This window comes from Rhineura floridana, chromosome 4 (genome assembly GCF_030035675.1).
Source record: "Rhineura floridana isolate rRhiFlo1 chromosome 4, rRhiFlo1.hap2, whole genome shotgun sequence".
NCBI classification, from domain to species: domain Eukaryota; kingdom Metazoa; phylum Chordata; class Lepidosauria; order Squamata; family Rhineuridae; genus Rhineura; species Rhineura floridana.
Window position 1 is genome coordinate 114,495,451 of NC_084483.1, and position 27,792 is coordinate 114,523,242.

General features: G+C 42.3%; 1 protein-coding gene and 1 long non-coding RNA gene across 5 annotated transcripts in view; one reads left to right on the forward strand and one right to left on the reverse strand.

The window, feature by feature from the left end:
- SASH1 (SAM and SH3 domain containing 1) overlaps nucleotides 1-27,792 on the forward strand; it is a 259,309-nt gene that overhangs the window by 8,486 nt on the left and 223,031 nt on the right. The window contains exon 1 of one of the 3 annotated variants that reach the window (XM_061624067.1): nucleotides 25,446-26,272. The exons of 1 other annotated variant lie outside the window; for it this stretch is intronic. In XM_061624067.1, the coding sequence (XP_061480051.1) occupies nucleotides 26,177-26,272 (96 nt within the window). In that variant the 5' untranslated portion in view covers nucleotides 25,446-26,176. Of the gene's footprint in view, nucleotides 1-25,445; nucleotides 26,273-27,792 lie in introns of those variants that run through there. One more of the 3 variants, XM_061624070.1, reaches the window with a different exon arrangement.
- On the reverse strand, nucleotides 1,240-27,786 carry LOC133383417 (uncharacterized). 2 transcript variants are annotated; one of them, XR_009762285.1, is made up of 3 exons: nucleotides 27,702-27,786; nucleotides 22,226-22,328; nucleotides 1,240-1,309 (listed from the first exon to the last, which is right to left on the reverse strand). It is a non-coding gene; the product is annotated as an uncharacterized LOC133383417 (long non-coding RNA). The 2 variants fall into 2 exon arrangements; XR_009762286.1 differs by lacking the exon at nucleotides 1,240-1,309 and adding an exon at nucleotides 16,911-16,977.

The following is a 27,792-nucleotide window of genomic DNA, read 5'->3' on the forward strand; positions in this document are numbered from 1 at the left end:
ACTGGGAGTAAACCCCATTGAATTCAATAGGACTTGCTTTTGAGTAGATATGGTTAGGATTGTGCTGTAAATCAATGGGACTTTTGAGTGAACATAGCAAGTGTTTGTGTCGTAAATCTTTCGGCTTCCAATCCTATTTTTTAAAGCAGTTAGGCAGTGCTTAACTTGGTGTCACTGCTTTTATAGGGTAGGAAACTAATACTGATTTTTTTTAAGTTCTGCAATGACCAACTGGTTTTGACAATAAACATATGGGGTGTATGTATTCTTATATCTCCACTGTGTGTGTATATGGAGTCTTTCCAACAATCTTGTGAGGTAGGGTTGGAAACCAAGGCAGCTCACAACAAGAACTAAATCCATTTAAAATCCAATAAACATAAAACACATATAAAACAGTTGCAAAACAGCTTAAAATGGTATGATTCTGAATTTTGGGTTGGGTAAGTGAAGTTCCTTATCACTTCAGATTGTAGTCCTGTGCACTCTTCTCCATTTGAGTAAGACCCATTGAATACATTGGGACTTGCCTCTGAGTAAACATGCATAGAATTGCACTATAAATATATTTTATAGTGCAATAAGCATCTTTGACAGTCATGCTTATATAAATATTTCTTCATACTATGTCCTGATAAGTATCTGATTTCACATTATGATTATACATTATTAATTCTTCTACATTTTAAGTGTGCCCTTCTTCCTTGAGGTGGTCATGGTCCCCCTCTGCGGTTTTTACTGTGAGGAGCAGATTAGGCTGAGAGATGGTGAGCTCATGGTCATCAGTAGCTGATTTTATTTTAAAAAATTAATTAAAATGATTTACATGCAGCCAAGTTTGTGTAGATCCACATCATACATTTAAAGCACATCCAACTTGCAATTAAAGTTCATGACTTCCCCCAAAGAATCCTGGAAATGTAGTTTTCCTCTCACAGAGTTCCCATCACCCATAACAAATTACAATCCCCATGATTCCGTGGTGGGATGCATATGCTTCAAATGTGTGTTGAAGGTGCGTTAAATGAATGGTGTGGAGCTGCCCTAGGTGTGCTCTGCATTCATTAGTGAATTGAAAACAATTTTAAAGGATACCTTTTTTCAAACGGGGATATAGCTCAATGGTAGGGCACATGGTTTGCGTGCAGAAGTCCAAAATCCCAAATCTGCAAAAAAGCCTCTTGCCTGGAATCCTGGAGAGCCAATGCTAGTCCATGTCACCAGTACTGAGCTGGGTGGTACCAAATGGCCTGAGTCGGTATAAGGCAGATTCCTTTGTTCCTAAAAGAGGAAAGAGACCCAAGGGCCACTGCGAAAAAAGACAAATAATTGGGTGTTACAACAGATTAAACCAGAACTATCACTAGAAGCTAAAATGATGAAACTGAGGTTATCATACTTTGGACACATAATGTGAAGAACATGATTCACTAGAGAAGACAATAATGCTGGGAAAAACAGAAGGGAGTAGAAAAAGAGGAAGGCCAAACAAGAGATGGATTGATTCCATAAAGGAAGCCACAGACCTGAACGTACAAGATCTGAAAAGGGTGGCTCATGACAGATGCTCTTGGAGGTCGCTGATCCATAGGGTCGCCATAAGTCATAGTTGATTTGAAGGCACTTATAACAACAGCGTGCTTTTTAACTGATAAGGAGTAACCAAACATTTCCAGAAAAATTGACTGGGAGAGCAGGAATGCTTCTGTGGCCACTATACTCATTTGACCTAACCCATGCATTAAAAAAACGCACCAGCAAACTTTTGAGAATTAAGCTTTTTCTTCTAAAATCAGTTAAGGTATTAATTTTTAAAACCCCTAAAGGCCTTTTAATATTAGCACTACATCAGTAATCATAGGAGGCTATTTAAAGTCACTTCACTCACTAAACTCTATAGTAGGAAAATTCCAAAACTTTCTGAAGACTGCTGCTGTGATAAGAGCTAGGACAAGAGTTGCTTTGTATTATAGAAATACCCAGACCTGTAGCAAAGTATTTGCTGTTTCTCCACCCTAAGCAGGTGCCGTGGAGGATTTGGACATTTGCTGAGCAGATGGGATGTCATCTTAATGGAGCATCTATTTGATAGGGTCTTAACATGAGATTCCCCATGTCTGAAATTTTATGAGCATTGGAATTAAAGTAACTGGTTTTTTTACTTGACAGAAATATCCTATGAACTAGCTTGCAAGAGACAAGAAAACTTCTATGCTAAGAACATATCTTGTTTTCATCACTGTTTTTTATTCATATCACACAAAACACCTGTCACTTAAATATATTTATTTCTACAAAGACTTTTTTTAAAGTGTGAGGATTTTAGGAATTTCTTGACATTGGTCAGTTTCTGCAACTTAGCAGCAGGCAAGCAAAATATACTAATTAGTAATGCTAATTTGAAATGTGATGATTATTCATTATTTGTAATCCTTTTTAAGATTCTAGATTTGAATCCAAGGCAAAGCCAAAGATGTTTGGCTACATAGTGCCAAGCATGCATTTACCTGACCACATAAAAATTATGTGTTTTAAAAGGTGTGTATGTTACTAAAGTATTCATTACATGCAGAGCTGCACATCTTGCTATATTTCCTGCTTTGCACTCCCAATCCCAGTATGGGGTTGACCCTGAGCTATCTTGTCGTGTGTGACAACATCAGAAGGGGGTAGGGTGGCTGTGCTTATATAAGCACGTGCTGCACATCCATCCTCCTCCTCTGATTGGTGGCACTCACCCACCCTTTGTCATAGTGTAATGAATTTGGTTGCTTCTGGGTCAAGTAGGAATTCTTGGCCTACCTACTATTGGCTGCATTTGTGGGGGGTTTGCCTACTCCACTCTGTGGCTGCTGGGCTGGTAATGCTAGTGTGGGTGCTGTCATGGGGCCCATAGACAATTCCTGGCAAAGTGGGTAAGAAAAGGAGGAAGCCTGAGATCCTGGGGAGAGCCCTAGTGGGCTGCAGAGGGAGGCAGCTGAAACGAGAAAACTTCAATAGTTTGGCCAGCAACAGCCCCACTCCTGAGCTGCTGGTGGCTGTTGAAGAGACAAGGCTGGCTGGTGAGCCTCCTCTCACCATGCTCCAGAGTCCATCAGTTCCCCTGAGCTGCCCCTGGCTCTACCTCCAGAGAGGGAGGAACAAGTGGTGAGCCTGGAGGAAGGCTCTGGGAAAGAACTGGGCGATGTATCTTCACCAAGGGCCTTTTGGCGGTTGCGCTGGCATGAGCAGATTTTAATTGCTCCCTCCATGTGAAAGAGCTTGCCTAGTCCTGGTCTGAGACATGGTTTCTGCGCAAGTAGTGAGCCCACCTCAACCCCGGTTTAAGTGATCCCAGGGAATGTGTCAGGTTGCTGTGGCATCTTCACTTGAGTAGCCATGCCTAGTAATGTCACAGAGGCCTGTGTTATCTGTAAGCTGATCTAAGAACTACTGTAGTGTTAAATTTCACAGAGAAAAGCAGATAAGTGATTCTGAGTCTGATTTTAATGGAGTAGGACACATGCTGTGTTTAAATAGTTTAATTTAGTCACTTTGGCAGGAAGGTACAGGAAGGGAAATTGGTAAGGTCAGCTAGGCGAACTCCTTAGGCACCTTTGAGGGTAATGGGTGGCTCCTGAGGCCTATAGCTCAGGACTATGGGACCTGGGAGCAAGATATGGTGTGCATTTGGGGCCAACTTGTTTCATCTGCCTGGAGCTATGATGCCTTATAGGGAATGATGCAGGTAGGCCTCCCAGTTTACCTTTATGGTGTGTCTTGGGGAAAGGGTCGGCTGAATTGCTTGTCCTTGCCTTTGCCCTGGCAGGAGCTGTCCACCCTAATAGCTGCAGCCATTGCCTAATCCCTATAGTTAGTTCCTACACTAAGGCTGCAGTCCAGTACATACTTACCTGGGAGTAAGTACCACTGAACCCAATGAAGCTTACTTCTGAGTAAACATGCATTGGACTGCAGCCTAAGTCTTTCATCTGCAGGTTTTTGCTTAATGTTAACAAAAGTGGTCAAAAGTTCAACCCATCTATATGTATCTGTGGGTTTATTTCAAATCCCAGCCACCGTAAGAGGAACTTTGATTTAAATGTATTGCCTGTCCCACCTCAAATCATTAGGGTAGATCTCCATAGGGAGAATGTTGCAAAACTGTGGAGCTGCCACCAAAACCACCTCTATATGCATCCTCATATGAATGTGGCACATGGGTGGCATTGTATACCTGCCAACTAGGGATAACACTTCTTGCATCTGATGATGTGGACTCTTGTCTACAAAAGCTTCAGCCATAATAAATGTGTTAACCTTTAAGTTGCTATAAGACTTGTTGTTTTGTGGGAACAGACTTACACAGCTGACGCTCTGGAAATCTATAGCAGTGTGTTTGCTTGATCATAATGGGACGTTGTCATGGAGTATGCGATCATGATTTTGAATTCCTTCATTTTTGTCTTCGTGGCTTGACATTCCTTTTGGGGACCCAGAACTTGTAAATATACTTTTTGAAAATCAATGCTCAAACCTGACTGCACAGAGCTGAATCTCCTCTGTTGTTAGGCACTTTTTGAAACATCTTGAAAAAAATGTAAGTACTAAAGGCTCCATCCCTGTGTGCTTTGGGCACCAACCCTTCTCCCAGTCTGCCAAGGCACCTTCCCCCACCCCACCTTGTCTCGCACACCCTTCTTCCTCCACCCTCCATGGCCAGGAGGAAAGAGAGGCTTTGCAGCAGCAACGGAAAGGCCTCCCATGGAGCGGCTCCATGGGTCCCTCAGACCGATGTCTGCTGCTGTTCCACTCACTGTACTGCTCTCAGGTCGGTGTCACCTTCCCCTCCGCCTGGACCTGAAGGAAAGGGAGGCCTTGCAGTAGTGACACTGAGACCTCCATTAAGCAGCTCAGCGGATCACCCAGGCTGTTGCCTGCTGTCCCTTCCCATTGCCTGCTCACTTACTAGCTCACTCTGCAGCTCTCCTCTCCTTCTTGTCTGGCAGACTTCCTTCCTTCCCACCTACCCCCATTCATCCTTGAGCCCAGCGCAGCTCGATCATGCTGCAGTTTGCGGCTCCACCTGTCTCTGGTGAAGCAAACTGCAGCATGACTGTTGGAAGCTTACAAAATTATAGATAGGAAGATATATAATACATATGTGGAGAAAGTGAGCAAACTTGATCATTGGTTCCTTGTCATGTCTTTTAAAGCATACATTGTGACTTCGATATGACTCACAAAGATGTCCTAAAAACTACATAAATGGCAACAACTGAAGTTAGAGACTTGCTTTTATAACCTAAAGAGATTTTAACTCCAAACCAGCGAAACTGGGATCAAGCCGAGACACACAAAGGAGTGGCAATATAGCAAGTATGAATACATTTTAATTGCAGAGTATATGTGAGCTAGTAAAAAATCTTTGCCTCATGGCAGCTGCCATTGAGTGGATCCTTCTCTGCTGAAATATACTGTGTGTGAGATTTTGTCTTCCTTTAGCTTCAGGCTGCCCCTCTGGCAACTGTCATCCACAATCTTATCAATTACATACAGCCAGATTTGCCGACCATCTTGTCTATACACTGACAGTCTAGTAATGTGACCTGTTGGTGTATTTCTAAGGGAGCTAGAAGAATCACGGCATTGCACATATATTCAGGCACATAGACACACTCTCCCTCTATGATTCCAACGTTGTTTTCCTCCTTGTACTACACAAAAATGCTTCATAGTTTGTCATATTCTGCAATATTAATTACAGACACATTCTAATCTGTAATGATTTGTACAGAAGATACACTATTGCTAAATTGAAATTATATGTAAAATTGAGGTTTTGTCGTCCTGGTGACTTAAGGACAGAAGAAGAGCCCTACTGGATCAGACCAAAGTTCTGTCTAGTTTAGTATGTTCTATTATCACAGTGGCCAACCATATGCCTTTGGAAAGAGCACAAGCCAGGACATGAGTACGATAGCATTCTCCTACTCATGCTCCCCAGTAATTGGTATTCAGAGAGGTATACTGCATCTGATACTGGACATAATACATATCCATCATGACTAGTAGCCATTTATAGCCTTATCCTCTGTGAATCTGAGTAATACAGCGGTGTAGTAAATTCTGAGGTGCAAGCACTCTTCCTCTTAATATCAAACTGAGCTATTGAGTGCTGACAGGATTGTTGCCAAAACAGGACCACAGAAACAAGAGGGCAGTCATCAATATTCTCATGGGAACCCCCAGGGTTTCCAGAAGTATAAAAGTGTTATTTATGTGGTTTATATCATTTCAGTTTATATCCTGCCCTTCCTCCAAAAGAACCCAGGTTAGCATTTTTTTTCAGGTTCCACTTCAAATAGATATTGATAAGATATCAAGGAACGTAATAAATAAATTCTTGTGTAGAGATCGATTCTTTTCAACCAGTTCTGTGTTGCTGAGTGTCAAACAGATAATGCATCTTGCATACATATTTGTTTCATCAGTTTGAATTTACAGCATTTAAAAAATCAGAACATTAATTAATTTGGCAGTCAGTTCTAAATGAAGGCAAATAAACATCTGCATATCCCAACATTCCCAATGTTCTCAGAATGGTGGTGTAGTGGTTAAGGTGTTGGACTATGACCTGGGAGACCAGGGTTCGAATCCACACGCAGCCATGAAGCACGCTGGGTGACCTTGGGCCAGTCACTGCCTCTCAGCTTCATGAAAACCCTATTCATGGGGTCGCCTTAAGTCGGAATCGACTTGAAGGCAATACATTTACATTTACAGAATGTCAAATATTTACAGACTATTTTGGAACTGCTATAATTCAAATACAAGCATTTTTCCTACATTGGTTAGGAGGTCTCGCAAACAGGAGAAACCATTCCAGGAAAAACATCCGGCTTATAACCAGAACTTCTAATTTAAAAAATATAGTTATTCTCATTTCTTCCTTTATAGCTTTACAGCAGTAAAATAATGTAGCATAATTCAGCTAACATTTTTGTATGTTTTGAACCAGTTTACAGTGTAATCCTAACCATGTGTAATTCTTATTCAATTCAGTGGGGCTTATTTTCATGTATGTATGATTAGGATTGCAGTTTTAGGCTCCTTGAATTTTCTTGGGACTAAACTGATGGAACTGCAGTGTCAATTAAGGCATCCTATGCAATTAATCCCACTGAATTAAATGAGATTTGCTCCCTACTCCTGAGTAAGTGTAATAGCTTATTGTTTTTTGCTTGCTATGACATATTTGGGATCCAATCCAAAGCACTTGCTAAGGAGGTGGCCCTATTAAACAGAGGAAAATTTATTTCTGAGTAAATATCAATAACATGGCACCATTAATTTTATCCATGATCTATTTTGGAGTGGGATTTTAAGGGGAGAAATTGTAGTGTTTTTATTTATTTTCTGTATTATTAATGTAAAGAATAACATAATATAAGCATAGTATCTTAGTTTAAGAAATAAATAGCCCCAATCTAACTCTTGTTGTATTTGAAAAAGCACATGACTTACTGGACCAGAATGTGGGTGAAAGTGCCCATTTGAATACACATCCCACTGAATGCAATTATGAATGCAGATAACCTTGGCATTTGCATGTGCACTAGATTTTCAACCACACAAGGAAGTAAGGAAGTAAAACACAACGGTTGGGTATATTGGGCTACAAATATCAGCAACAATGGATGGGTAGTAGGGAACCATGGTATGGGATACTAACAACTCATAACAAACTCTGGGTGAACCACTCATGCCATGGGTGATTCATCTACCCTTTTCCCTGAGCCTTTCAGGTGAGTATAGAGGTGAGTATGGAGGCTTTAATGCTTCATTCCCTCTTGACCTGCCTAATTCCAGGCAGATGTTATAGGTTGGCCTCTTTACCTGACCAGCAGGTTCCACAGCCCTGAAAGGAAAGTCTTGGGAATATACCCTTCACCCATAAAGGTGCCTAAGGGTACTCATCAAACCTTAACTACCTGATATTTTCCCATAGCTACCTGCCAATGCAGCTGAATAACTGATTTAATGGCTGCCACTTGCTAAGTATACTCGCCATCAAATCATACAGAGTAGGTGAAAAAATAGCTAGGCAGCCTAATGAAGTGATGGGCACAAAATTCCTACTCAGTCCCAGAAGACGACCAGCAAATGCCTGTACTGAATACAGGGTGGGAGGGTGCGTGCAGAGAAACCAAAGAAGCTGAAGGAGAAATGGGGTAGGCTTAAGTAGCCCCATGTCAAGCCTCACCTCTCAGGGATTGGTGCAGTGTATGTAGGCGCCCTTGAAGCTGAAGGCCTGGCCTTCCTTCCCTAACCAGCCGCAAAGGGGGCTTGCCATTGAAGCTAGTTTGGGTGTGTTGGCAGCAGGATTCTGCCTGTAGTGCCTGATCCAGCAAATGATATGCATTTGGAAGCTTTCTTACATACATAGATCTCTTTAGCCGTATGTGGGGATTGGCTGTACATCACATTTCCAATTAAATAAAAATTAGTGCATGACTAAATGCTGAAAGAATATGCCAATAACTTTTGAATAACAAGACATCAAATTATTTTCTACTGAGCATATCATTGCTATATAATGGATTCTAAATGAGGCAGAAACTGCCATCTTTAATTAAATTTTATTATTGAGCCAGTCTGTGCCACAGATTCAAAGTGTTGTATGTTTTTTTTGGGGGGGGGGGATAACCATAGCAACAATCAACACTTGAAAGTCAAAGGTCTTTTAAAAAACTTTCCTAAAAATGCCTCTTAACACAACTAGTTTATAGTCTTTGAAAAGCTTTTGTTTCATAATTGATGCATTTGACCGGTCTTGGAGAGAAAATTTCCCCCTGCTCATAATAATAATACTTCTCTTCACTAACTCCTGAAAATATTGAGAGAATAGCTTGGAGATACATTCTGAGTGGTGCTTAAGCCTGTATTCACTTGCCTTTCTTTCTTTCCCTCTCTCTTAAATACATTGCAGTTGATTGGTTAGTTCTGAAAATCCACAGTTAGTGATATAACGCCTCACCTCACTTTAATTACTGTTTGACAGGTACATTTACTTTCCAGCTGAGCTGTCCTATATGGAAGCAGCTGTTTTTCTAAACTACTCTCCATTCTAAATCCCTTCCTTCAGTATTTCAGGACATGAAACCTGGGTGTGTGCATGCTTTGATTTGTGATAATAAAAATGCTCTCTTCTGGGGTCATGGCGGTGGTCTGGACATGAGGAAAGGAGTCTTCCTTCTCCTTCCTGAAGATCAAAGGAACGATACTGTTTGTTCATGTGGGTTATGGTACAATATTACCATATTGTCATAGAAAGGTAGGCAGACAGATACACTGTTTATGGATTGTTCCTAACTTTTTCATTGTTGGGCAGAGCAATAACTGTTTCCTGGAGCAGCAGACTACCGGATCAACTGTCACATCCAAAGCCCTACTGGCTCAAGATAGAGGGTAGTTTTTCTGTCATATTTTGCTGTGCCACCTCCAGGCTGGTGCAACTGAGGTGCCTATATGAGGTGCTCGCCGGGAATGGTCCACTTAAGGATTTAGCAGAGGATCCAGCAGATCCACAGCTGGCCATGTTCCACCCTAGCTCTGTAACACTTTCTGCTGGCTACTGCTGGCAGTAACACCGCTGGTGATAACATTGGGTTGTATTCAGTGTAGTGCTATGGCTAGGGTTCTGTCAGTGTAGGGTTCTGTGTGACGGAATGATCTCCCCCTCTCCTCCCCTGCATGCCCCCTAAATCTATTCTGGGGTTCTGCCAATGCCTCAGCACAGATTTGAGGACAGCACAGGGTGTATATGGGGAGAGGGAGAAACCCCCTTGCACTAGTGCTAATCTTTGCACTAGTTCAAAAAGTTAGTTGAATACTGCCCATTCAGTCCATAGTGCCTTCCATGGCCATGTGGGTGGCATCCTGGTGGAGGCCAGCAGACAAGACTGTGTGGTACCTCCTAACCCTCTCAAGCAGCAAGATCAGGGGTTAGGATTGCAGTGCTATTCATTGGATTGCACACCACAAGTGAAGTCATAAAAGTGATAGAAATCACTAGAAGAAGCCTGGGTTAAACCAGCTCCCAACACAATATACATGTCAAGAATTTGATAATGATCACAAGCAGAGCTTGGAAAAGTTACTTTTTTGAACTACAACTCCCATCAGCCCCACCCAGCACGGCCACTGGATAGGGCTGATGGGAGATGTAGTTCAAAAAAGTAACTTTCCAAGCTCTGATCACAAGTATTTTGATTAAATTGTACACTTGGTTGGGAAAAAAAACTGATCCAGCAAAGGGTATGGCAATAAAAGGCCTCGTGTATTGCAATTAATTAAACTAAAATTGAAATGGTTTCTGCTATTTTTTCTGATGGCTACAAAAAGAAACAGAGTATTTATATTCTTGACAAACTTTTGCAATAGGAGAATACTAGTTTCCTTGGGAATATGTATTCAGACTTAAGGTAGAGATACACTTACTTTTCTGCCGGTTGCAGTGCGTCTCCACCTCTCTCTTCCAAACAACGGGGGCACTTGATGCTAGTCAAACCCTACCCTTTTTACTGTAAAACCTGGTGGGATCATCTTGACTTTTTTTTTTATTTGCTTGAAAGAGATTTCGCAACTGATCGGCAGATCAACCTGTTCTCTGTCCAGGTGTGATCAATGGAAATGCTTTGCTGTAGATGACTAGTGTGCTCACAGCCTTATTGTATTTTGTTAATAGCAAACAATCTACATTTGTCCTTAGAAAGAGGACCTTTTATTTCTTCTTCACATTAAATGAGCCAGAAAGGGAAACAAAGTTTCAGGTGATTAATCCTAATCCAGAAACAGATGTAACTGGCAGACAAGTAGATTAGAAATATTGAACTAATGTCTATTGATCTTATTGCTGCATGTTGAGTTATTAAAATAGGCTATAATACGGCAAATGTGTTGATTGTAACCCGTAAATCTTCAGTGCTCAGTGAAGTGGAATTTAAGACAAATAGATAAATTGAAGTAGTCCAATAATTATAAATTTGTTTTGACTGTTTCTTGTCCAGACTAATGCAGATTTATCTGTACAGTCTGGGCCATTTAGGTTTCAGCCCTATACACATTAACCTGGAAAGTCAATGGGGGACACAAGTGCAAAATATGTGTGAGAGAGGTTCTTTGCTGCTACAAGTACAGCTTTATACTTTATAGATTATAAAATCATTGTTAAAGTTGTTTTTTGAATGAAACAACAAGCTTGGAAGGTAAGAAGGGTAAGAAAAAAATCCCTAGTTAGAAAAGTGGTGTAGCCTACTGAGACTTGGGAAAACATGACAGGAGAAAATATAATCAGGATTATGACATCAGGATTAAGGTCTTGTTGGCCACTGTGAGAACAGGAGGCTGGGCTAAATAGGCTCTGGGCCTGAGCTAGCAGGCTCTTGTGTTCTTATCAAACCTCTCAGGTTTGATTTTTGGTTAGAAAGATTTTATGTACTAATGAAATAGGCTTTTAAGTGTTGTTGCTGCATTAGTAATATATTATCAGAAGTCCACAGGACATGAGGCTATTGTTGAGAACATCTGTGTTCAGGACAAAGGATATGATCTTTTCCTTTTCCTCCTGACTCAGAAAGATTAATACAATGCTAGGAGTTTATGTTTAGAGTTGGCTAAATACTGTGAGATGACTGCTTTTTGCCTCTGTGCATTTACATCTGGCCCACCTTCTCTTTCCGATCTGTAGATTTAAGGATTGTGAGCATAGGTTTCAAGAGCACTTTTGGGTAGGAGTTGACTTTTGTTCCTTGTGAAACAGAAAGGGAGCGTATTATAAATATGTACATCTATCACTGCATGCACAATGAACAATTCTTGGTAGCTGTTTTCCGCAGATGGATTTCATGTTTCTCATTTTTGTTCCTTTGTGTTGAAGGCTTTTTAGATCACCCTCTGATATGAGTTACATAGTATAATATGGCATGCTTAGTGTATTTGTAAATAATGCCTGCATCTCTAACAGAACCGATAAAATAATCTTTCTTCATTATGTTTAATGATATATATTATTTGAATGCTTTTTTCCCCAAAGGCAACTTGTGCAACCATGTAGATCCCATCCTAAATACAAATATCAGTGAGAATCCATGGAATAGACTGTTGGACTACTTCATGGTAGAACTAAGGTCAATTCCTTCTTCTGCACAAGATATATTGCTTGGCTTGAACAAGTCACTTTCACCCTCAGACCCCAACATGTGAAATGAGAGTAATAATGGCCTACTTCCCAAAGGGAAAGCAAAAGATAAATATTGCAAAGAGACCCAGTGTGGTGAACTGGATAAAGCATTAGACTAGGTCCTGGGAAACTGCAAATCCCACTCAACTCTGAAGCTCACCTTGGGCAAGTCACAATCCAGGGCTGGCACTAGAGGGCAGCCAGGTTGGGCCTTGGCTGAGGGCCCCTGAGGCCAGGAGGGGCACCTGAAGGGGGACTCCTTAGGATGGGAAGGCGGCACTCCTGTTCAGTGATCCGCGGCAGTGTCAGGTCCTACAACTGACCCTGCCACAGATTGCAGAGAGGGAGCTCCCAAGCACCCCCTCAATACAGGCAGTGTGGGCTTAATAACCCCTCATGCATGCCCCTCCTACTGCTCCCATCAGTGTGAATGCTGTGTGCACACGCCTGCCATCACCCGAAATGGCGGCAGGGGCTTCCCTAAGGGTCTGATGCCCTCACTGCCATCTGGGTTGATGGCAGGCATATACGCTACAATTGCACATTATTCACATGACATGAAAGGTTGGTGGGGCACATGGGCGGGCTTATTAGCCCCATGCTGCCTCTGTGGGGAGAGTTGGGCTACAGTACTGCAGGCCCAGGGCATGCTTGATGCCCAAAGGCCCAGTCATGCCTGGCACAATCTCACCTACCTCACAAGGTTGTTGTGATGATAAAATGTGGAGAACTATGTTATGCCACCTTGAGCTTGCTGGAGAAAAGCTTGTTGGGATATAAATGTAAAAAATAAGAATAAATACTGCAAAGCAATCATTTACACTCTTAATCAGGGCACAAGTTGCTCTTTAAAGCATGGAATATGTTCTTTTCAGTCCAGTAACATTCTCTTTGGTTTGAGACAAGGCCTTTCTTTCCTAGCCTGGGGAGAGCAGTATTGAAGCTGCTTGTCCCAGTTTCAGAGCTAAGAAAGGAAGCAGAGGATTTCCCAAGTCTATCTTTCCAGCCGGGAAAAGAGGGTATCAGTGAGAAGGAGCAGACATGAGCAGACTAGGAGGAAGGAATCTGGCAGTGATAGTGTGGTGGAGGGAACTGCAATGCTGCGCAGCTGGCAACCAGGCTGCTTTCATTTGTTTGCAAGGCGCATCTCTCTCTGTTTGCAAGGCGCATCTCTCTCGCTCTCTCTGTATATATGTTACATTGATCAAGATAACAGCTAGATCACAATAGTTTTTTGGACATGTAAACTCAGCTGCTGTCAGTGGAGGCAAGCTTACCAAGCAGTAGCCATACTTTGTAAAATGGGAAAATTCAGCCTTTTACTAGTCAATAGCCATTCTGCTTATGAAATTAATGAATTACTATTATATGTTATGAGGTAAATAATTCTTGTTTAGACAGTCATTTAGTTTGAAGGGGATGCCCACAGACTCATGCTTAAATTTTAATTTTTTAAAAAATGTCATAAAGCCACTATATATTTGAGATCTTTTCTGATCTGTAAAATTAATTTGAACTGGCATATCTTCAGGATTTGTTAGGGGCCTGATTCATCAGGGGCCTGATGATGAATTATATCAAGATGAATACCTTGAGAATAATGGGGATTGTGCAAATAAAAATTCATGCCAACAAAGGAAAGAATAAAGTCCACCATCTGGTTCTGCATTATTATTATTGTTATTATTTATTAAATATATATCCTGCCCTTCCTCTCGGTAGGAGGCAAGGGCGGCAAACAAAAACACCACTATAAAACATCATAAAAACAGACATTAAAGTATATTAAAACGAAACACCTTTAAAAACATATTAAAACAAAACATCTTAAAAAATATCTTTATAAAAAAAGCTTTAAAAACATCTTAAGCAATTTCAACGCAGACTAGGATAAGGTCTCTACTTAAAAGGCTTGTTGAAAGAAGGTTTTCAGTAGGCGCTGAAAAGATAACAGAGATGGCGCCTGCCTAATATTTAAGGGGAGGGAATTCTAAAGGGTAGGTGCCACTACAGTAAAAGTCCACTTCCTATGTTGTGCGGAACGGACCTCCTGAGCATAGTGATCAACTGGGTATATAAGGGGTAAGATGATCTTTCAGGTATCCTGATCCCCAGCTGTATAGGGCTTAGTACACCAAAACGAGAACCTTGAACTTAGCCCAGTAGCTAATGGGTAGCCGGTGCAATTCTTTCAGGAGCGGGGTGACATATTGGCGATACCCTGCGCCAGTGAGCAGTCTTGCCACTGCATTTTGCACCAGCTGCAGCTTCTGGACCAACTTCAAGGGCAGCCCCAGATAGAGCACATTACAACAATCCAGCTTGGAGTTTACCAGTGTATGGACAACAGTGATCAGTCTATCCTGATCCAGAAACAGCCACAGCTGTCTTATCAGCTGAAGCTAGTAAAAGGCACTCCTAGCCACTGAGGTCACCTGGGCCTCTTAACGACAAAGATGGGTTGAGGAGCATCCCCAGACTATGGACCTATTCTTTCAGAGGGAGTACGACCCCATCCAAAACAGGCAACTGACCAATTATCTGAACTTGGGAACCACCATCCACACCATTTCTGTCTTGCTAGGATTCAGACTCAGTTTACTGATCCTCATCCAGCCCACCACCAAGTCCAAGCAGTGGTCCAGGGTTTGCACGGCCTCTCCCGATTCAGATGTTACAGAGAAATACAGCTGGGTATCATCAGCATACCTCTGATACCTCGCCCCAGATCTCCTGATGACCACTTCCAAGGGCTTCATATAAATGTTAAACAGCATGGGGGACAACATGCTTCCCTGTAGTACCCAACAGCACAACTGCCAGGGGGACGAAAGACCCTAGAGATAGGATCAGAACCAATGTAAAACAGTTCCTCCAATATCCATCTCACCAAGTTGGCCCAGAAGGATACCATGGTCAATGGTATCAAAAGCTGCCAAGGGACCAACTAAGAATAACAGGGTCACACTCCCCTGTCCTTCTCCTGATAAAGGTCATCCATCCGGGTGACCAAGGGCAATTCAGTCCCATAACCAGGCCTGAACCCAGACTGGGATGGGTCAAGATAATCCGTTTCATCCAAGAGTACTTTCCATTGCTGTGCCACAACACTCTCGATCGCCTTCCCTAAAAAGAGGGTATTTGCAACCAGGCAGTAATTATCGCAAACCAATGGGTCAAGAGGGGGGGCTATTCAGGAGCGGTTGGATCAATGCCTCTTTCATTTATTTATTTATTTTATTTATTAAATTTATTAGTCGCCCATCTGGCTGGCTGTCCAGCCACTCTGGGCGACGTACAAAATAAAAACATACAAATACATTAAAACATCAAAAATCTCAACAATAATAAAACCAGGGCATCTGGAACCACTCCCTCCTGTAATGATGTGTTGACCACACCCTGGATCCACTCAGTCAAACCCCCTCAGCAACTTTAATAAGCCGAGAAGGGCAGGGGTTGAGAGGACATGTTGCTGGCCTCATCATCACAAGCACCTTGTTCACGTCATCGGGCTGCATCAACTGAAACCGATCCCAAGAATTTGCAGCGGACGTTGCACTGGAGACCTCACTGGGGACTACACTAGATGTACATGGGGCATCACTGGTATGGAGGTGAACAACTTTACCCTCAAAGCCACTTGCAAACAATTCACAGTTGGCCACCGAAGGGTCTAAAACTCCAGTTCCTGGAGTTGATGTCAACAGACTCCTGACAATATGGAAAAGCTTCACTGGATGGCTACTTGAGGATTTGATTATTTATTTCACTTATTAGATTTATATCCCGCCCTTCGTCCCAGTAGGAGCCTAGGGCGGCAGAGAAGTGGGCTTCCTTTGCCACCCTCACTGCCACACAGAAGGCACAGTTATGATGTTTTACTCGTGCCCATTCAGCCTCATAGCATGTCTTTTGCCACTTGTGCTCTAGCCGTCATCCAGCCTGTTTCATTGCCCTTAGCTCACTGGTGTGCCAAGGTGCAAATTGGGCTCCACAGTACCGCCGAGTGCGCTCAGGGGCAACCATGTTAAGAGCCCAATGCACCTTGTTCCACAGCATGACAAAGGCTTCAACAGGACCACCTGTTCTATCTACTGGGAACTCCAGCAGGGCATTCAGGAATCCAGTGGTTTCCATTAGTCTCCAGGGGTGGACCATCTAATCTGTTCACCATCCCTGCAGGGGAGGATCGGAGCTGTATGTCTAAACTTCACCAGGAAGTGGTCTGACCATGACAATGGGGTGATATCCACCCCCCCTTGACATGCCACATTCAAGCTTACAAAAAGATGTAAACCAGAATATATTTTTCTGAAGCGAATGATAAGAGGCCCTTGTTATTGAAGCAGTTACTTGAGAGAAACTTGCTTGTGCCACAATAGCATTTTCAGAACCATGGGCAAATTAGATGTGCTGTCATTCATGCAATTAGTGATTGTCTGAGTGTTTTTTTTAAGGAAATAGTAGATATCAAACTGGTCCTCTAGCTAGCTATTTACATTTAAAAGAAAGCTCCCATTTGAGTCAATAGTTGCTGTTCTTCCAATACAAATAGCAGGTGCTGTGAGGTGGACTGATATTTAATTGAGCACCAGTGGTAGGCAAAGGGTTAAACCTGCCATCCACCACAATCCTGAGTTCTGATATGGATCAGTCTTCCATGCTTGCTATTTGTTTTTTGGTTGTTGTTTTTAAATTCATACAATGGCTGGTGTAGTTGTGTCATCAAACATTCCTCTGTACGAGCCTCACTGAAATGAAAGGAAGACTATAAGATGCTTCATTTATACATAATAATAATAATAATAAATTTAATTTCTTCGTCGCCTATCTGGCCAATGGCCGCTCTAGGCGACTTACAAAATTGTTAAAATACAATTGATAAAATACAGTAATACAATATAAAAACAACACATCTGCAGCAACAATATTAAAACTGGGCAGGAGGCATTTCAGTTATAACAATTAACCCTCCCCAGATGTCTCGAAGGCCTGCTGAAAGAGCCAGGTCTTTAAGGCTTTCCGAAACACATTTAAAGAAGAGGCGTGTCGGAGATCTTGTGGGAGGGAGTTCCAAAGAGTGGGGGCCGCCACTGAGAATGCCCTCTCTCTTGTACCCGCCAATCTGGCTGTTTTTGTTGGCGGGATTGAGAGAAGGCCCTGTGTGGCCGATCTTGTCGGGCGGCATAATTGGTGGCGTTGAAGGCGCTCCGTGAGATAAACTGGGCTGGAACCGTGTAGGGATTTAAAGGTCAATACCAACACCTTGAATTGGGCTCGGAAAACAACTGGTAGCCAGTGTAGGTCGAACAACACTGGTGTGATGTGATCTCGGCGGCGACTATTCGTAAGTAGTCGAGCCGCCGCATTTTGTATCAGTTGTAATTTCCGGACAGTTTTCAAGGGTATCCCCACGTAGAGCGCATTACAGTAGTCCAAACGAGAGGTGACCAGGGCGTGTACCACTAGTGGGAGCTGGTGAACAGGAAGGTAGGGTTGCAGCCTTCGTATGAGGTGTAGTTGGTACCAGGCTGCCCGGCTCACTGCCGAAATCTGAGCCTCCATGGACAGCCTGGAATCAAGCACAACCCCAAGGCTGCGGACCTGGTCCTTTAGGGGTAAACTCACCCCGTTGAACTTCAGGTCAATGTCGCCCAACCTTCTCTTGTCCCCCACAAGTAGTACCTTGGTCTTATCAGGGTCCAACTTCAGCTTGTTCCTTCCCATCCATCCACTCACGGATTCCAGGCACTTGGACAAGGTCTCCACAGCCAACTCTGGTGAAGATTTAAACGAGAGATAGAGCTGAGTGTCATCCGCATATTGATGACACTGCAGCCCAAATCTCCTGATGATTGCCCCCAGCGGCTTCATATAGATGTTAAATAGCATGGGAGAGAGGATAGAGCCCTGTGGCACACCACAATTGAGAGGCCAAGGGTCTGATACCTCCTCCCCCAACGCTACCTGTTGGTACCTATCGGAGAGAAAGGAATGGAACCACTGTAATACAGTGCCCCCAATTCCCAATCCCTCCAGGCGAAGCAGAAGGATACTGTGGTCGACAGTATCAAAAGCCGCTGAGAGATCGAGGAGGACAAGAAAGGTGAATTCTCCCCTATCTAATGCCCTCCTCAAATCATCTACCAGAGCGACCAAGGCTGTTTCCCATTAGTAATCCCATTAGTAATCCCATTAGTAATCCCATTAGTAATCCCACTACTTCCTAGTGGATTGTGCCTATGGTCAGAAAGATATTTGATTTCATGGATTTGCTTAAGAACAAGTTTCATCGATGGTGATATCCAACTAAGTCCATTTATTTCAGAGAGTGTTATCTGAATAAAGCTATTGCCCAGTAAACTATACAGCAACAAGAGTGGCTGAATACTATAGCCAGCATGGATTTTTCACATTCCACAATGTTAAATTGAAAATACCCCCATGCCATTCTGCTGCTTCCCATAAGCACATTTCAAAACAAAACCTTACAAAACCTATAGTCCTGAACTCAGAAACGCTTGCTTAACAACCCTCTAAATTTTCATGGTGATACACAAAACAGTCAAAGAGAATTGAGAGTTCAAAGTGTAAAACATGAGGAAAAAAACTCAGACCCATGTTGGACTTTTTTCTGTCAGTGGTCTCTTAATATGTTCAAATTAATTAAAAATCAGCCATGTTCACAGAGTACCTGCAGTCCTGTTACTGACCTTGTCCCATACTCTGAGCTTCCATCTTCTGAAGTTTTAAAGTTAAAAAAAAGCCTGGCTGATTTTTAATTAATTTAAGAAATTTTACATTGAAGTGTATTATAATGTTGGGCATGCTCAGTAAGAACCAACTGTCAGTGTTCTAAAAGCCAGACTCACCGCTCTTTGGCTTGGTTAATCAGGTGGCCACACCCATACCAGGTCTTTATTTCACTTTAGACAGTCATGGCTTCCCCCAAAGAATCCTGGGAAGTGTAGTTTGTGAGGGGTGCTAAGAGTTATTAGGAGCCTCCTATTCCTCTCACAGAGGTCCAGTGGCCAGAGGGGTTTAGCAGTCAGTCCCTCTTTTGGGGATTGTAGATCTGTGAGGAGAATAGGGCCTCACCTAGCAACTCTCAGCATCCTTCACAAACCACACTTCCCAGGATTCTTTGGGGGAAGCCAAAGACTGTCTAAAGTGAAATAAAAGTCTAGTGTGGATGTGGCCAGTGGCAGCTTTGGTTTAAATTTGGGTGGGAGACTGCTGTAGAATAAAAAGGTGGGGGAAACCCTGAAAAACAATGATACTGTTCACAATGTTTTCTTTTGGAAAGGAAACTCTGCCCAGTTCTCTGCTCAGTTCCCATCTACCCAATCTCCTTCCCTTCCCCCTCTCCCTTCCTCCCTACCCCTACAGTTAAGACAGTTGATATAGTTCGGATAATCACTTTATGTTTGATTGACTTTGCAATTTTAGTGACATTTCCTATAGGAAATCATTTTCTTTTGCTTCTGTTTCTGTGAATATGTGAAATACAGCTACACTTTGCAAAATTTACACTAAAAAAACCCCCCAAAAACAATTGTGGAATAATGGCACTGACTGTTCTGCAGAATAGTCTCCAGTGGACATGAAGAGCATCTCAGTTTGCACAAGATAAAACAGTGGGAGGTGAAATATATTATAGCAAGTCCATTTGTGGGTTGTTTGCAAAGTACACGGCAACCACTGTTTCCTCCCCCCCCCCCCAATGCAGTGCTATTGTAAAAATAAAGTGGAAAAACATGCTGTGCTGTATGTAAATAATTATATGTATTCCAAGTTTAAGTGTGTCATATATACTAAAATATTTAATTATATCAGTTAAACATCCTATTTAATAAATAAGTGTGGCCCTACATTTCTTGTGTGCTAAAGGGATCCCAGCATAATTCAGGGATGCAACGTTCACCATATTTATGAATAGAAATATGTATCTGGATTTCTTGTTCCTTACAGTGAAATATAAATAAGCATCAGCAATTTTTGTGAACTGCAAATGGTACTTTCCCCTTTTTCACATGTAGAAATCAGCATTGTGTGCACACAGCATATATGCCTAAATGGAGACAGTTTATTAAGGATTCTTTGGATTAATACGTTAATCTGAACTTTAAGGTAAACTCCATAAACTGCTAGACTCCACCTGCAGATTAATGAAATCAAAACAACAATCTTGGGAAAGCAAGATGCATATATTTTTAGAAAGGGTAGCTCGCTATCCCCCCTAATAGCTGTGGTCTTGATATAAATATTCAACTTTCTGATTGCCCTATGTTTTGGTAAGCATACTACAACTATGTCAGCCTGCCAAAAACAGAAAGGTTTTCCCCACTGAGCATGCTTCCGCAGGCCTGGGCTAAATACTGTCTGGCAAGGAGGCCTGTTTTATGATGACCCCCTTCCTGTTATTTGGGAGCCAGTTTGTTTACCAGGCTTGGCTGCAGGGTGGAGTGGTTGTATGTTGTCTCGGGAGGCTTTTGTGCACTGGAGACTTGGTGTCATGCGGTGCTGTTTGTCATGTCGTTGCACTTTTGTATGTGTGTGTGGCTCTGGAGACTGTGTAATGGTATGTCATGTAATGCATTACTGAGTTTTGAGTTGCGTTCATGTTTTCTGTGTGCAGTGTTGAACTGCCACAAAGAGGGGTCTAGTCATAGCAATATTCATACAATGTTAACTTATATGCCACTTCCACATCCCTCCCACGATAGGTTCTTCTGACCACTGCTTGGTTAGTGCCATGATCAGCAAAGCTTTATTGCCTTGCAGTTGCACAGGAACAGTTGTGCTGCCTAAGTTTTGTGTGCAAGTGCCATTTCACATAGCTGCACCATTTCATGGTGGTGACTAATGGCATGGGGCTAGTGCAAGGTTACTTTGGTGCAATCCTATATATTCATATATTCCCCAAAGGAGCATAGGACTGTGCTTTAAGTGTCAGAGGGAGGAAATCCTTAAGTGGTGGTAGTGACATTGAGACATAGAGAAAAAACACCTGGAGAGGATTGGAGAAATTTTGCTTTCTGGTATGTACTGACTTAGTGAACAACAAAAGTCACTCTACACCATGCAGTTGCTTCCTCTCTTATGTGCATAATATCATTTATGAATAGCACGTTCATGTACAAATTGCGACTTTTCTCTGCATGATACATATGAATGGCTGCCTTTAAAGACCATCCAGAGTAAAAAAAGTCAAGAGCCATAGCAGAAACAGAAGGACCAGAGTAAGGAAGGGACAGTTCTTTTGCTCATGTATAAGAACACTCAGTGCTATTCATTGTAATTCTGTGAAGTCTGTTGTATATCTGAAACAGCAGCTTTGGAAAGTGCAAACTCTCTGATTCTTAAGTTTTCCGGTTAGTGTTAATGCCTGCTGATGACCATTTAATTTAAATGCAAATGGTAGTGCTTTGAGTAAACATACAGATATTTTAAGTCAGGTAGAAATTGAGACAGGAAGGAGAGACTGACCATACCACAGTTTCTCATTATGTTCCTCAATCTAGTATAATTTCAAACCAATTTAACTTCTTTCTCCTAAACAGACTGAGAGATGTTTTATTTATAAAGGACACTACTTCCATAAACAACTGTTTTAAAATTTTGCATAATAAACCATCACACACATACCCCTTCCTAAGAAATCAGAAAAGGATTTCACTTCATGCATCTGACAAAGTGGGTGTGAAATCACAAAGATTTATGTCATATTAATGTTGTTAGGCTTTAAGGTGCCACAGGATTCTTTGATTTGTTTTTGCTGCAAGAAACTAACATGGCTACTCCTCCAGAAATGGAGAGGGGGGGGGGAAGTGAATAAAATATTCCTGTGATATTAATAGGCTGGTTAGAACTGAGGTGTCTGGCTAGTTTGCTTCACTTGTGGCATTTCTAACGTCCTCTCTTTTAAAGAAACTGTGTTAACAATAGTGTTCTTTTTTCCTCCTCCTGAACCTTGTCATTGGCTCTTTGTTTACCAACCTTGCCTGTACAAACAAAGCATCTTGGGGCTCTTCAGCTGCCACCACGTTTGCTGGTTGTGTTGGGTCATTCACAGAAATCCTCTATACGTCTTCCTGAGCAACTTGGAGGAAATGGGGGTATGCAAATGAAAAAATGTTATAATTTTCAGAGGGTATTGTATTTTACTATAGAAACCCACTCATTGCAGATAACCACTGTTTGTTGTTTACATGATCACTTATCCTGGCAAGAAAGCCCCTGTCCTTGTCATAGGTTGTTGTATAACTTTTTTAATATAAAAAACAGAGATTAAAATGAGTTGGAAGCTATTGTCCAAGGAAAAATAATTAAGCAAATACACATTAAGAGAAAAATGAATTTATCATGGGAGAGAGGGTAGGTTCTTTGATGTAGCTTCAAATAGCACCTGAGAACAGGTATGCACATGATTAAGGTATTGTGTTTTCTTGAGGTTCATGAATATCGCTACCTTCTCATGAATAAGATACATCTTCCATGTGCTGAGGGTGGGAAAATCTTAAATGACTTCAGAACACAAGAACTGAAGCTAAATGGCCACTGTATTCACACTTGTTAACATTGGAATATGATAATTTGTATCTTCTCTATTAGTGACATAGTGTATATATCTCTATATAGTGTATGTAATGCGTAGCCTAGTTGAATCCTAATCAAGGCACTCAGGGTGGAGAATTCCCCTTCCCAAGGAATGAATAAAACTTCTGAAAGTATATGAAAAGTAGTTGCTGCGCTGGACATATTATCTACATGCAGATTGGCATCATCAGGTTGTGAGTCCCCATGCCACCATTTTGCATTCCCAGCTGCCCTTGTTGTTGTTATGTGCCTTTAAGTCGATTACGAATTATGGCGACTCTATGAATCAGCAACTACCAATAGTATGTGTTATAAACCACCCTGTTCAGATCTTGTAAGTTCAGGTCTGTGGCTTCCTTTATGGAATCAATCCATCTCTTGTTTGGCCTTCCTCTTTTTCTACTCCCTTCTGTTTTTCCCAGCATTATTGTCTTTTATAGTGAATCATGTCTTCTCATTATGTGTCCAAAGTAGGATAACCTCAGTTTTAACATTTTAGCTTCTAGTGACAGTTCTGGTTTAATTTGTTCTAACACCCAGTTATTTGTCTTTTTCGCAGTCCATGGTATGCGCAAAGCTGTCCTCCACCACATTTCAAATGAGTTGATTTTTCTCTTATTCACTTTTTTCACTGTCCAACTTTCACATCCATACATAGAGATCGGGAATACCATGGTCTGAATGATCCTGACTTTAGTGTTCAGTGATACATCTTTGCATTTGAGGACCTTTTCTAGTTCTCTCATAGCTGTCCTCCCCAGTCCTAGCCTCCTTCTGATTTCTGGGCTATTGTCTCCCTTGTGGTTAATGACTGTGCCAAGGTATTGATAATCCTTGACAAGTTCTATGTCCTCATTGTCAACTTCAAAGTTACACAAATCTTCTGTTGTCATTACTTTAGTCTTTCTGACATTCAGCTGTAGTCCTGCTTTTGCGCTTTCCTCTTTAACTTTCATCAATAATGTGATGGTGGTGTTAGTCCATTATAGTGAGAGCTAGATGTCACAGATGAGATGGGAACATCTGTGGGAATATCTCTGTGTGTGTGCTCTTCTTTGGGCCACTTCACAGGCCTTATGCAGACATTCCTGCATTAGGGTAATGTGTGTATCATTATAATGTTGACTGATTTCCTCCCTTAGCACGTCCATTGTACATTTGCATAGTGACCTATGCACACAGCCACATATAGGCTTCAATTATATGTGATTAGAGTCTATTTGCATTGGGGTATACATCCACTGGTCACCTTGCACACATGCTTTCCAATACATAGAAGTCAGGTGTACTTAGGGAGTCAAAGCCAGTTGGTATGATCATAGTAACACTATCATGTATATGTAAAAACATCTGTATAAGCTAGAGTGAATGTAAGTATATATTGTACCTAAAATGTTTTATATACACCTTTAGTAGGAATGCAAGAGACCCATGTTCACATGTATTACATGTGAATGATGATATAGTAGTAATCATAATACAGTCAAATACAGGAAGTTGTGATTGACAGAAGCTCTCTGTTGAATGTTCACTTGGTAGCAAAGGGGATCTTTGCACTGGCTTGTGTTCAAAAAACACTCATGCTAATAGTTAGCAAGTCATCTTGCTAGTCTGCTGCTGGGATGCTGAAACGTGAGAGACCCTGCCACAGAATGTGCCTGTGCTGAAGAGACCGAGCCAGCATCAGGGTGGGCATACAAAGTGTAGGGCTTTCAGCCCAACTTTCTAGAGTTTGTTTGTCTGACAGAGCTGGGCAGAAATTAAGGCAGACAGACTTAAATAGAACCTTAAGAACATAAGAAGAGCCTGCTGGATCAGGCCAGTGGCCCATCTAGTCCAGCATCCTGTTCTCATAGTGGCCGGCCAGGTACCTGGGGGAAGCCATCAAGCAGGACCCGAGTGCAAGAACACTGTCCCCTCCTGAGGCTTCCGGCAACTGGTTTTCAGAAGCATGCTGCCTCTGACTAGGGTGGCACAGCACAGCCATCATGGCTAGTAGCCATTGATAGCCCTGTCCTCCATGAATTTGTCTAATCTTCTTTTAAAGCCATCCAAGCTGGTGGCCATTATTGCATCTTGTGGGAGCAAATTCCATAGTTTAACTATGCGCTGAGTAAAGAAGTACTTCCTTTTGTCTGTCCTGAATCTTCCAACATTCAGCTTCTTTGAATGTCCACGAGTTCTAGTATTATGAGGGAGAAAAACTTTTCTCCATCCACTTTCTCAATGCCATGCATAATTTTATACGCGTCTATCATGTCTCCTCTGACCCGCCTTTTCTCTTAACTAAAAGGCCCCAAATGCTGCAACCTTTCCTTGTAAGGGAGTCGCTCCATCCCCTTGATCGTTCTGGTTGCCAAATTCCATGCTAGGGATAATTAGGAAAGGTATTGAAAATAAAACAGCCGATATCATAATGCAGTTGTATAAATCTATGGTGGCCGCATTTGGAATACTGTGTACAGTTCTGGTCGCCTCATCTCAAAAAGGATATTATAGAGTTGGAAAAGGTTAAACACACACACACAGAGGTGGGCGTTCCTGAAATCCTTGCGGGAGGCTGGGTTGGCTTAAACATTAAACCTGTTGAGTGGGGATCGCGTTAATTGAATATCTTTGTAGTGCGACTGGAAACTTGGGCCGGCCAGCAAGAACCTTCACCGAGGCTGCTCTTTCAACAGGCCATTTGTTCGCCTGTCTGGGGCTCATTGCCATGCAAAGGGGCTGACATCAGAGCACCTTTTGTTGCTAAAAGCTTTTTCTGGAAAGAGACAGAGAGAGCAGTCATGTGGATCTGGGAGAGCCCACTTTGGAGGAAAAGTGGGGAGGCAGAGAATTAGAGAGATGCCTACAAGTTGAAAACCAAGCCAGGGCGCCTGGTTTGCGGAGGGGGAGCCTAAACGAGAGGCTGCGTTTTGTGGCAGATGTTTTTCTGCCTGTCGGAAAGGATTCCTCCCTCCCCGACGATGCGATCACGCCTCAACTAACCAACCCTTCGCGAGGGAGATGTGGTTACGACCAGCCTCGTTTTGCCACCCTGTTGCTCACCGCTCCAAGCAGGCAAAGTTTGTGCGGAGCGAGCATGGCTGTTCCTGGATGTGCCGAGAGTTGAGCTTGGGAGGACCGCCAGAAGGGGAACTCGTCGTCTCTTTTGCTGCTGCCGTCTGGAGCTGTCGCGCTGCAGGGGAGGCAGCGGTGGCGGCATGGTGGAGTAGCTGAGCGCGGGGTCTGGCTTGCGAGCGGAGGTTGAGCTGCTGGCGAGGCGTGAGGGCTTGAGGCAAGGTCTCCTTTCGCCAGTCTCGGTCCTGTGGGGAGCCCGTGGTGCCTTGAGTTTTGCTTCTTGAGGTGGCTATGGAGGAGGAACAAGCCGCGGGCGTGGAGCCTCAGGCGGACAACAACATGCCCGAGAGTTTTTCCAGGCTCTGGACGGATGTCATGGGGATACTGGTGAGTGGCTGGCTTGGGGGGACTGAAGCGGAGCGGACAGGGCCGGGCAGGGGGCTCGAAAGCTGGCCAGTGGTTCATCCTTGGCCGTGAGGTAGATGGATTTGACATTTCCTTGAAGTCATTCTAGGCGACTCTGTAAACAAGTAGCTGTTTGGGGGCAAAATTACCAAAGGAATCTGTCGGTTGCTGGCGGAGGGGGGGTCCAGTGTGGTTTATTGAGCCTGCGCTACTTGAGCTGCGCTACTTGAGCCTTTTACGACCTAAATTGCCCCCCTCCCCGCTTTGAATAGCACCTGTTGTAAAAGTTTATCGGATGAAATGAACATTACATTATAAGCTCCGGCTTTACTGGCCTGCTCCTAGTTAGTTTGCTTAATCAGGCTGTTCTTTAGGCTGAGATCTCCATTTGCCGGAAGACTTAAATGTTGAGAGCAATGCAAATAGGTGTTGTTGTTTTTGTTCTTGCTTTGGACGATCGCTTTCATCTCAACCGAATCGCTCTTTTGAAATATGATTATCAGTGTTATGTCTGTATATAATCATAGGGGATTTAAATTCAGGGGTAAGAGTATAATTTCGAGCAGTGATTTTTCATACCTGTATTTTAAATATTGGCTGACTGAACCCCTCCCCCCCCCCCGCGTTACGAGCTGATGTGTAGACTCTGCTACCTTTTCCTCTGTAGCATAATGCATAACGAATGAGGAAAGTCTGTGGCTTGTTAAACTTGTGCAAGTAAATGCAAAAGTTTCAGCTTTGAGCTCTTTTTTTAAAAAAAACCCTGGGGTTTTGATTTGACAAAGGTTTTGATATAGAGGATTGTAGTGTGATTTATCTGATCTTCATAAGGCACTGGTTTATGGAGTATGTATGCGGGGAGTTAAATATTTCTAATACTCCTTTCATGTTGCTGATTCTCTTCCTCCCTCCCCTGAGGTTCAATAATTCAGTAGCTATGGCGGATCAAAAAAGTTTAGCTACACCATACATGCCCTGAATTTAATTAGTTCAACCACTGTAACCACACAAGTTGCAAAGTGGGGGTAGAGCTAACTAATGAAATACTTTCAGTCTTTTTTTTTAACTGTTTACTGACTGGCAAAGAATAAGAGAGTAGAATTTGTGTAATCCAAACTGTATACAGTAAACTATAAGAAAAATATATAATAAAAAGAGAAATAAAGTATAATCAATGTTTGAAAAGTGCTTCACACTGTTAGGATAGTATTTACCCTTGTAACCTCATGTTAAATTAATTATATAAAATTAATTATATTCCTCAAAGGGAAAAGTGGCTAACACACATAAAATAAAGCAATAAAATAATATAAGTAATACATTAAAAATGAGCTAATCTGCATAAGATACAATTACCACAATCCAAAGCAGTCAGCAGGACAGTAAAACGAACCAGTAGAACTATCCTCACCAAAGAAATCTCTTTTAAGTTGATATCCAAATGTTAATAGCATGGGGGACGACTGGATCTGTACTAGGAGAGACTTCCGCAAGTGAGGTGT